Source organism: Perognathus longimembris, chromosome 2, assembly GCF_023159225.1.
Source record: "Perognathus longimembris pacificus isolate PPM17 chromosome 2, ASM2315922v1, whole genome shotgun sequence".
In the NCBI taxonomy this organism is placed as follows: Eukaryota; Metazoa; Chordata; class Mammalia; order Rodentia; family Heteromyidae; genus Perognathus; species Perognathus longimembris.
The window spans coordinates 116,296,340-116,308,607 of NC_063162.1; the positions used below are offsets into that span (position 1 = coordinate 116,296,340).

Genomic DNA, 12,268 nt, shown 5'->3' on the forward strand with positions numbered 1-12,268 from the left:
TAATTAAAGTAACTGTGTTCTTAATGTAGAATTTTTTTAGTCTTAGTTACTTCTCCAGGATCTGAATTAGCTACAGATGTTTAATATCAGGAACACATTCCATCAAGCCCACAGATCTTGGTAGACATGTCTAACTCAACTTCTTGTCATTTTATTTAACTGAAGTTTTAAAAATGGAAAAGTGGCTGTAAAGTTATTTTTAAAAATAATAATTCCAGTGACCATAAATAGCAAAAGCGCTTCTACACTTTGGGAAATACTTTGTATGGAGATACCTACGTATGTGTTGCTATCATTCAGTTTTTTCATATTCATTGGTGGGGTCCACTAGTTAGCCTCTACAAGATTTACCTTTCCCTATCTTTACTTTTAAATCATAAATAGCATGTTTCTGGGACTTTCTCCAGGGAAACATCTCTTACTGATTTGAGCAATATACATTTATATAACATTCTTACCATTTTCTTGACTAAATTTAAATATTCCTTGGTATTTGGGTATCCTTGATATTCTTGTCAATTGCTGTATATAATACACTCACAAAATCATTGCAGAAAAGCAAGAAAAACTTTAAAGTTCCTATGGAAAAAAATTTGTTGGACTTGATTTTTAATGTTGAAGGGAGAAAGAGAACTCTTAATATATACTTTCAAATGTAAAATAATAGAAAAATTGGGATTAAAGCATAAAACACATTGGGGAAACCAACTTTGCTTTTCTTCATTGCATTTTGTGAATTCAGATTTCTGAATTTTCAATGCAAAATTGACATAAAAATATTAATCGAACTGTACAGATTATTAACTTTTCTCAAGTTTCAAATTTTGCATTGAACTTTATGTTTGCCTTTTAACCCCTTAGAAACAAGGCCTGTTGGCCTAAAGGGGTTAAAAGAAATCTGCTTATTATTCTGTTCTCTTCTTCTCTCACAAGCAATATTCTCTCATGACCTTTTTTCTTATTTAGAGATCCTCAATAGATAATGAAAACCTGGTTTCAGAGAGAGAGAGGGTGCTTTTAGAGGAGATGGAATCACTAAAGCAGCTGTCTTTAGCTGGAAGAGAGAAGCTGTGTTGTGAGCTGCGCAACAGCAGTACGCAAACACAGGTAGTATGGACCTTGGCCCATTAGGAGCAATGGATCAACAATGCAGTAGGATTTGTTGTGTGTGCTGTTGGTGTGAAATGTATTTTTACTATTGAGTTTAACAGATTTGTCATTGCTTACATGTAAGGTAGGTAGAATTCAAATGCCACGCATTCAAATACCATGCATTCTATGGTAATTTGAATCTGTCGTTGCTATGGCAGCAGGTGTTGTTCCATTAAGGAACAACCTAACAAACTTTATTGTTGCAATATATAGCATGCAGTAGTTTGAACTCATTAAAATTTCTCTCAGCTGTGTACTAGACTACTTTATCTTTTTTTACAATGCTAATCTTGATATAATATGGTTAAATATTATTTCAAGTAGTATCTCTATGTACCCTTCAGACCAGAATATGACATGCTCCTTCCAAGATGACAGGCTTTCTTTCTGTCTTGTCTTCTCTGCCTTTACATAAACTTAATCAGGATGGAAATGAAAACCAAGGGGAAGTTGAAGAGGAGACATTTAAAGAAAAAGAGTTGGACAGAAAACCTGAAGATGTACCTCTTGATATTCTATCCAATGAAAGGTATATAAAATGTACTTTTTCATTGCAAAATAAATTAAAATGTTTTTTTCTACATAGTAGAATTATTTGTCCTTATTTTTATATTTTACATTTGTACTTAGTCTTATCATACCATGTATGGATATGTCCATAGATGTGCACTATATAAAGTACTATGTAAATGGATAAATGTTTTAAAAATCTCATAATTTGTATTGTATATTGTACACATATTTGGCTCTAAATGTTTAGGGTTTGGAGGGTATTAAACTTTGTTTTCATTTATTCCTCTTAATGCTGTTCTTTGAATCCTAAACACACTTCTATTTCTGAGCCTTATTTTTTGTTTCTCCATTCACTTTTGGACAAGCATTTAGTAATAAAGCTATTCCCTGTTGGTTTATGCTGAGAAAAAGTACTATAAGTACAAGTGCTTCATTCATATTCATCTTTTTTCATATGTTTACTGTATTACAGAGGTGAACTTTTAATCTAGAGCTCAGTTTTAAAGAAGAGTAAATTGATCAGCCAATGTTAAAGCTTTTCCTCACTTTGATTATGTAGTAACTAATCTGAAAATATACAAAGCTATACCATATAAAAATTGTCATCCCATGTTAATATTAAGCAGGACCTTTTAAGCAGCACCCATGTTTTAAATTTTATTTTGTTCAAGTGAAGATACTTCTGTAAGATTAAGTTAAAACTAATATCTACTAACGTAATTTCCTCCTTTTCTAACTTCTGTGACCGTCAACCCTTTGTGTCCTCCTAACCTCCTTCCTCAGCTTGCATGGAGGAATTTGGCCCCTAAGATTTTGGCTTCCCCATTGGATCATCAGTATGGAACACAGTCAGTATGGAACTCAAACAAGAAAGACAGTGTATGAACTTTAGAGTTACCATGGAAATATAAAATAAACATGGTTTATTTTATATTATCACTAATTTGTATATTTTACAAAATATGCATTGTTTAATGTTTAAGAATCTTATACTGAGTGCTGATAAACTAAACAGTCATCTTCATTTCTTTTTACCACTTTTTTAAAAATCTATTTCTCTTTTAAGTAGAGATATTTTTCACAGTATCTTACTCTTGAGATTTGAAACTTGAACAGAAACTCTTTAAATGGTTAGGGAAATAAAACCCTTTATTTCCTACTAATTTGATTAGACTTTTATTTTTAATATTTTTGATTATGTAAGTAGGGAACCTGATCTGTATACAAAAATATAACTGTGTCTTTCATTTGACAAGTACTAAAGGAAGGCATCTCTGTTTATTACTTTGTCTAAAAATAGGTGTATCATGTGCCTGTGAAACACTATCTTTAGCCTGATTGTTGGTAATCTCCTGCAATGTGAAGCTGAGAGCTGAAACTGCCTTAAGCTAGAGGACCTTTCCCACAAAAGTCTTTTATTTTGTCTCTATGCATTAGTAATTCTATTTTTCACTGTAGTACCGCTGGTGAATGAAGCTGTTACGAGTTTTTTGTTCAAAATATTAATTAGGTAATATTTTGGATTACCATTTATGGTAATTCATTTGTTAGCATGGTAAAGTGTTCATTTTAGAAAGAAAACTTACAAAATCACCTTGTCCAAGATGACCCCTCTTTGTATTTAAAATGTTTGTAGGGGGAGATCTCTATGCATTACAATTATAATGCTAATTATTTCTGAGAGTTGGGAGGGTAAGGAATACTGTTGTTTGTATTTAGTTGCATTTTTTTTCTACTGGCTGAAATTTGTGATGTATGTAACTATATATAGTTTTGTCTCAAGAGCAGATGTTATAAAGAATGAAACAGCCTATGATATTCCCTCTGGTGTTGGGAAACTGAAATTTCATGATAGACGTTTTAAAAACTGGCCTCTGCCTATTAACTTTGTTAGTTTAACCTCCTATTTGTAAAAATTACCACTTTTTTTTCTAGTGGAATTACATATTTTTAAGTCTGTTGTTCAAAGCATAAAAAGACGAAGCTTACAGAAAAACACGCACACACACACACACATACACTTACATAACCCTAAATAATATTAGGAATTAGTAATCTACATGTGCTTGGGTATTGCCACACTTTTCCTAACTTAAGTTGTTCCTAACTTAATTTTTTTCTAATTACTAACCTTAAAGTTGAATTATTTGATTTATTTGGGGTCAATAAGATATAGATTTGACAAAAAAGATTGCAATTAAATTGCCCAAATTTTTAGAAAAGAAAACAAATCTTCTGTAATAATAGTCTTACCATAAATCAGAATAAGAAGCACTTCATTGTAGGTGTTGTTACACATTTAGTAGGATCATACAGTATTTTTTATTAACATTTTATGGTTTTTTATTAACATTTTATGGCACTTTTCTGTAACAGTAGCAACATATTTCCTTTAATAAGGTCAACATTTTAATAAGTGATTCTTTGTACAGGTATGCACTCCAGAAAGCTAATAACAGACTTCTGAAGATCCTCTTAGAAGTCGTAAAGACAACAGCAGCTGTTGAAGAAACAATTGGCCGCCATGTTTTGGGGATTCTAGATAGATCTAGTAAAGGCCAGTCATCTACTAACCTTATCTGGAGGTCAGAAGCTGAGACATCTTGTGTCCAAGAGGAACATCCAAGAGGTATTATTGTCATATACTGTTGAAATAATCATCTTCAGCAAATCTGTTTTTTTTCAGTTTGTTTTTATTAGCATACATTAATTGTATAAATGGGATGAATTGTGCTATTTCCATACATGTATATAATGTATTTTGCTCAGATTAGCCTCTTCTATTATTCTTTCTTATCTTTTTACTTATTAAGTGCCGGTCCTAAGACTTGAACTCAAAGTTGGGCACTGTCCATGAGCTCTTTTTGCTCAGAGCTATTGCCCTACCACTTCAACCATAGCTCTACTTTAGCCCCTTCTTCTTCTTTCTTCCTCCTTCCTCCTCTTCTTCCTCCTTCTTTCTCCTCCTTCTCCCTCCTCCACCTCCTCCCTCACCTCCCCCTCCTCCCCCTGGCCTTCCCTCTTCCTTCCTTTTTCTTCGCCGTTAATTGGAGAAGAGAGTTTTACAGACTTTCCTCTACAGGCTGGCTTCAAGCCATGATCCATGATCCTCAGGACTCAGTCTCCAGAGTAGCTAGAATTATAGGCATGAGCCACTGGGGCCCAGTCCTCTACCTTTAAATTTTTTTTTATTTGTTTGTTTATTTGTACTGGTTGGGGCTTGAACTTAGGACTTGGGCTCTGTCCTTGAGCTCTTGCATACGCCCTCTTCCCCCCCCCCCCCCAAAGCTAATGCTCTAACCACTTGGGCCATAGCTCCACTTCCTGCATTAGAGATAAGAGTCTCATAGACTTCCCCACCCACACTGGCTTTAGACAATCAGATCTCATCCTCTTGCTAGAATTGTAGTCATCAGTGTGTTGCTTTCTATCCTCTTTTTAAAACAATTTTTAGTAGTTTTTATTTTTCTGTTTTGATACATGTATATGGAATTTATCCATCATATACAACCCTCTTCACCCTCCCCTCTTAGCGTTTCACCAGTAGTTTGTACCCAAAAGAGCCCCCATTTCACACTCATTCATTTATTTTTGTCCTACATTCCACATATACAAGAACATATGATATTTGTATTGTTTTATCTAGTATCTATCAGTCAACATGATAATTTCTGTTTCATCCATTTTTCCAGCAAACAACATAATTTCACTTCTTGTGGCTGAATAATACTCCCATTTTGTATATATGCTATATTTTCTTACCTATTCATTGATTGATGGGATCTTAGGTTGATTACATAGATTAGCTGTTGTTGACTAGTATGTCTACTTTATCCGTGTGTGTGTGTGTGTGTGTGTGTGTGTGTGTGTGTGTGTGTGACATTGTAGTAAACTCAGGGCCTCATGCTTTCTAGTCAGATGCTCTAGCACTTGATCCAAACCCGTAAACAATATTTATTGAACTTTTAGAAACATTTGTTAGGAAATTTCTGTATAGTTTCTGCTTTATGAAGAAGCACTAAGATTTCCACTCAAGGCCAAGTAAACCCACAGTACTTAATAATTTACTTAAAGTCATTCACTTATGTTAATCACTTGAATCTTTTAAAATGCTTATTGTTAACTAATTCTGAAAGAATATTATGACCTGAGAGGAATTAAAGCCTCAAAAAATATAGTGTATAGAATATTATGACAGATAATTTTTCTGATAATTAGTATCATTGGTTATGTGCAGTTTCCATTTAACTCAATTTTTATGTCTTTTATGTTAGACCATGAATCTTCCAAATAAAGTTAGTGTGACCATCAGTATTATTGGGCAACACTTATCTGATCCATTTTACACCTTGAAGGATAGTTTGAAGCAGTAGAAGTTATTGTTTAAAAATTCAATTTTTCTGGAACTCTTATGAATTTACTAGCCTTGAAATAACAATTTTCTTTACACAAAGAGTATTTACTGATATTACTTTATATTTTTAATAGGAACATAAAATCTAAACACACCTTGGAAAGATTTATTTCATGTCTCTGTAACATAACAGAAAAATGCTGAGTTTTAATCTGCTTAATAACTTACTTGCTTTTCAGTTTCTACATAAGATTTTGTTCTAACAAAACTTGTGATCTGTTTTCAGCCTTCAAGTTTGAACTTGTTTAGATTTTAAACATGTATGGACTTGTTAACACTTAAAAAAATAATTGGTTTGCTAATGTTTGCTTCCACAGAAGAACAAATGAGCTTATGAAATTCAAAGGAAATTTTGAGCTACTGTGAAATCACTTCAACTTGAGTGAATAATAGAGCAGTTCACAAAAATTAAGTTTTCTAGTTGTATTGAAAGAAAATTAAGTACATTGTAATAATTTAGGCATAGAATGTTCTTCTCATAGAACTTTAGTCAAGTTTGTTTGCTGTAGCTTCCTTTTGGAGCAGTGTGAAAAAATGCCAACTTCACAATAAGAAGGCCTTGGTTCTTTTTTGTGTCACTGTGACCTTGGACAAATCTTTTCCATTTCCCAGATCTTCAGTACAGTTTTCCTATCTTTCATTCTTTGTTAGACTACATGATGATTTCCAGTTAGTGCCATAGAGAACTTCACAGAGCCATTGAGGCAGGAATGTTACCCACTCTAATTTTTTTTTTTTTTTTGGCCAGTCCTGGGCCTTGGACTCAGGTCCTGAGCACTGTCCCTGGCTTCTTCCCGCTCAAGGCTAGCACTCTGCCACTTGAGCCACAGCGCCGCTTCTGGCCGTTTTCTGTATATGTGGTGCTGGGGAATCGAACCTAGGGCCTCGTGTATCCGAGGCAGGCACTCGTGCCACTAGGCTATATCCCCAGCCCCTCTAATTTAACCTAAAGAATTTATTGCTATCTATTAGAGAGTAAATGGTATAATGAACAAAATATGTGATGAAAAGACCCCAGCTGCTGTTATTTGCTTTGTTATCAATATAAATCTGAGTGATTCACCAATATAAAAGGATTCTGTTCACTAAACTGGGAATTCAAGATATTTCTACTGGCATATTGTGATGTTATCCTGCTTATTTATATTACTCTTGAATTTTTTTTCATCAAGACTAGTACTATAAATAATGAGCTTGATTTCATTCGGAATATTACCAGGCATTTAAAAATATTTCTTGTTTTGTTTTGATTTTTAGTGCTGGTAGTTGTATCTAGGATCTTGTGCATGTTATGCATTGAACTTTTTAATCTTGTTGGAATTTTTATCTTTTCCAAGTACTTTAGTCCCCATTATTTGTTAAGTGGTCCAAAAAACTAACATTTGGTGACCTTTTGTAATCTGCTTTGCTTTATTATCTTCTCCATTTTGTGCTTGGGATTTGCTCTCAGGATAGTATAGTATCTTTAGTCTTTTCCTCATCACTAATTGCTATTCTATACCACAAAAAAAAAAAGGCTGCAGTATTTGTACTATTAAAAAAACAATGTCGGTTGTTCTCAACTTTACCCTCCTCCAAGATAAATTTCAATACATTTAATGAGACAATAGACTAAACTCCCACCTACATTCACCAACTTACAGTACCAACACTATTTTCTCAGAAGAAGATTGGATAACTTCCCAGTTATCCAATCTATAACATCTTTTCAGTCCTTGCCTTATGTCATTGAAGTGTTCTTTTTGTCTCCTTCCTATTTCTGGTGTTTTTAATACAGATTCTTTCGTTATCTTATGGTAGATACAAGTTCCAACTTTGTCTTCTTTCTTTCCTCTAAATATTACTTCTAAAACAAATGTCGGGCTGGGAATATGGCCTAGTGGCAAGAGTGCTTGCCTCGTATACAGGAAGCCCTGGGTTCGATTCCCAAGCACCATATATATAGAAAATGGCCAGAAGTGGCGCTGTGGCTCAAGTCAGAGTGCTAGACTTGAGCAAAAAGAAGCCAGGGACAGTGCTCAGGCCCTGAGTCCAAGTCCAGGACTGGCAAAAAAAATAAAATAAAATAAATAAAAAATAAATGTCACTTCCAGTCTTTCTTATATTACCTTTCTACAAATAACTTCTAAATCTCCAGACCCAAATTTACAACAGCTTACACGTATCTTATAAACACTTCATAGTAATACTTTTCCATGCCTACTATAAATACTTCTGATTTTTTTTAGCATTTCTTTTAATGACTACTGTCATGTAAGAATCATCTAAGTTGGAAACCTAGACTCATCTTTTCCTTTTCTTCCCATCTTGCCCTGTGCATTCACTCTTTTCCAAATTGTGTCTTTTCCCAGTTACCACTAATCCCACTATCCTATTTCATATTCTCCTCGCTTCTCATCTGGGTAGTTGAAATGGTCTTTTAACAAGTCCTCTCTTCTTCTCCATGTATTGTTACAATTTTGCTGTGTGGACAGAGTAAGTCATGCAGCCTAGTTTTTTTCATGTGATTTTATGTTTAATTCTTGTGAAAAGAAAGTATGCTGTGTTATGATCATGTTAACTACATATTCTCATTACTTAGCAAACTCTACATCTTTTTTTTTTTTTTTTTTTTTTTGGCCAGTCCTGGGGCTTGGACTCAGGGCCTGAGCACTGTCCCTAGCTTCTTTTTTTTTGCTCAAGGCTAGCACTCTGCCACTTGAGCCACAGCGCCACTTCTGGCCATTTTCTGTATATGTGGTGCTGGGGAATCGAACCCAGGGCCTCATGTATATGAGGCAGGCACTCTTGCCACTAGGCCATATCCCCAGCCCCAAACTCTACATCTTTGACTTTTGGTAAATATCTACTAAAAATGACCTTGAAAGTTTTTATCGGGCTAAGAACATAGCTCAGTGATTAGAGTGCATACTCAGAAAATCCAAGACCCTAGTTTGATTCCTAGCACCAAAAAAGAAAGAAATTTTATCAAAGAAAAATTCCATGTAACACAAATATGAGTTTCTTCAAAGTCTTATTGTATATATTGTGCTAATAGGATGCATAAGAGTAATACATAGAAGGATATACAAAAAAGATAATCTTATCTTTCTTTATATACTTGGTAATTTGATAGTACTACGTTATGCATTTGCATATGTTACTGGTTTCACTGCAATGCTGGTATAAAAAGACCTTCTAATTTCTGTGATTTCGGGCTTCTGACTTATAATTAATGACATAACACAAAACACCTAACATATTATTCTAGTTACAGATGAATCCATGCTTTCTTATTCTGAAAATGACATGCCAAGAAATGACAGCAGCATGTGGTCAAAAGTAACTGAGGAAGGAACAGAGTTGTCACAGCGGCTTGTGAGGACTGGTTTTACAGGAACTGAAATAGACCCTGAAAATGAGGAACTTATGCTGAATATTAGCTCTCGACTTCAGGCAGCGGTAGAAAAACTCCTAGAAGCTATAAGTGAAACCAGCAGCCAGGTAACCTCTTAATCTTCCTAATGTCTACTGAGTTTAAAGCACATTTTCTTTCAGGTCAGGAAGTAACTAAATGTTTCTCTCTGCTGTCCCACAAAAAGTTAGGCTTTCCTTTAGTAATTATTGTGACAACCAACACTGGTATCAGACATCTTTTCAGTTCATAAGGGATAAACAGTAAAATTTATTTTTTAGTATCCATATTGTTTTTTGTGTTGTTGTTGTTTTTGCCAGTCCTGGGGCTTGAACTTAGGGCCTGAGCACTCTCCCTGACTTCTTTTTGCTCAAGGCCAGCACTCCGCCACTTGAGCTCCCACACCACTTCTGGCTTTTTCTATATATGTGGTGCTGAGGAATCAAACCCAGGGCTTCATGTATATGAGGTAAGCACTCTACCACTAGGCCACATTCCCAGCCCCCCATGTTGTTATACATTACTTTTTTTTTTTTTTTTGCCAGACCTGGGACTTGAACTCAGGGCCTGGGCACTGTCCCTGGTTTCCATTTGCTCAAGACTACCACTCTTCCACTTGATCCACAGCGCCACTTCTGGCTTTTTCTGTTTGTGTGGGTCTGAGGAATAGAACCTAGGGCTTCATGCATGCTAGGCAAGCACTGTACCACTAAGCCACATTCCCAGCCCCATACATTACTTTTTATCAAAAGCTATTCAAAGCTGCCTGTAATCCTAGTTCCTCAGGAGGTTGAGATCTGAGGATCTCATTTGGAAGCCAGCCTGTGCAGAATTGAGAGTCCTCTCTCCAATTGATCAGCAAAAGGCCAGAAGTGGGGTGTGGCTCAAAGGATCGGGCTCCAGACCTTGAGACCATCAAGCCCCAGTACCAGTAAGGAAAAATAGATTTTTCAACTCACCATTGTATGAAGCATCCCATTTATTTATTTATTTTAAAGAATATGAGAAATCTCTAAAACCTTACGTTCAAGCCACTATAATATACTACTTACTCTTACAATCAAATCATACTTTCAATTTCTTCATGTGATATTTACATTCATTTTACAAATATGAATAGGTTCACCTTACATTCTCTTGGTAAGAAATTAGTTAAGAATTGTTTTTACATTAAAGTCTTGTTTTATACATACTTTAAGAAGATATCACCATGATACTTATAAATTGTGGTCTTCTGTTAAGGAAAAATTTTCTACTTTGTGTGATTATTGCCTCCTAGAAAATGTTTACATTATTTATACTTTAAAATTAAGAAAATAACATTTTCATAATGTTTAATTTAACTGTCAAATCATAGCTATCACACTAATTAAATAAGTGCTTTATTATTATCAACTATGGGACATGAATTAGTATTCTCATTATCTTCATTCAGAGATCCCAGACCCAGGTATGTTTGAAACAGAAGCTGAGAAATTGAGAGTATAATGTCATTTTTGGTATCTGGCTTTCCTTAATGCTACTTTTTTTTCTATAAGAAAGTATTTAATGTAGCTTGTTTCTGCAATACTAATCACTATTAGATGAAACAATTGTAACAAATATTGTTGTATATTTTGTATTTTAGTGCCAGATTCACTTATTTTGGGGGTAATTTATTGATTATAGGCCATTTTTAAGTTAATGACGAAATAATTTGTTAAATTCTTTCTTTTTAAAATTTAGTTTACATTAGTTATACTGAAGGAGGTTTCATTGTTACATTTCTACATTTACAGTATCTTCCAATCTATCTCAGTCCCGCTTTAATTTGTTAACTACCTTCTATTTGGTTAGCTTATCAGTATTTTTCCTGGGTATTAGGATTCAGTGAGGAAGGTATTATCTAGACAACATGCTTCCAATAAATGTTTGTCTTATGAAACAGTCTTCTGATGTGACTACACAGAATTTTTCCCAGGTTAATTCTTTTTGTTTGGAAATAACCTAAATCCTCTTCTGTGATAAAGTATGAACTGTACCTTGAAGAGCAAAAGTATCATGAATTATCACATATTGTAGTAAGAATTCATTAATTGGCCAAAGAAAGACATCCTAATGCAGACATTACCATATTTCTGGATGCACACTGATTGACTAGCTCAGCTTAGTTATATACTTTTCCATTTATGCATTAAAGCTCAGCTCATCTAAAATTGAACTTGTTAGGTTTCAAAAGTTAAAGGAATCTGTCATAGGCTTCCTGGTATACAAAATGGCATTTTTGTTTGCTTTGGATTTTGTTTGTTAATTCGAGTTTTGGACATTGTAGAATGCTGACGTTTGAAAGAGAATAAAAAAATCACAAAAGAAATTGAGAATCAGAGCTAAGGAAAAGTTTTAAGAGCCAATGAAGTTTCTAAAATGTTAAGTATCAGTGAAAAGTTACAGCTGGTAAAGATTCAGCCTAGTTTGTATTGATTAGCAGTAGAGACCGAAGATGCAGGACAAAGAGGATAAAGACTTTGTACAGCCAACTCCTAGAGATAGGTAATGATGGTATCTAGAACACAGGTGGAAAGTATGACCTTTGTATTATAAAGATCTTGCTTCTGGTAAGTTTGAGAAAGAAACTGTTGCAGAAGATTGTGACAAGTAAATTTTATTGAAAGGTCTAAATAAATTTTGATTATTTAAGGTTCATTTCTTTTTTCTTTTCTTTTTTTTTTTGCCAGTCCTGGGGCTTGAACTAGGGCCTGCGCACTCTCTCTGGGTTCTTTTTGTTCAGGACTAGCATTCTACCACTTGAGTCATAG

General features: G+C 34.4%; 1 protein-coding gene across 4 annotated transcripts in view; it reads left to right on the forward strand.

The window, feature by feature from the left end:
• Akap9 (A-kinase anchoring protein 9) overlaps nucleotides 1–12,268 on the forward strand; it is a 120,914-nt gene that overhangs the window by 56,735 nt on the left and 51,911 nt on the right. For 2 of the 4 annotated variants that reach the window (XM_048339990.1, XM_048339991.1), the window contains 4 exons: nucleotides 967–1,107; nucleotides 1,578–1,681; nucleotides 4,098–4,294; nucleotides 9,330–9,562. In XM_048339990.1, the coding sequence (XP_048195947.1) occupies nucleotides 967–1,107; nucleotides 1,578–1,681; nucleotides 4,098–4,294; nucleotides 9,330–9,562 (675 nt within the window). The remainder of the gene's footprint in view (nucleotides 1–966; nucleotides 1,108–1,577; nucleotides 1,682–4,097; nucleotides 4,295–9,329; nucleotides 9,563–12,268) is intronic. The other 2 variants (XM_048339992.1, XM_048339993.1) reach the window with 1 other exon arrangement.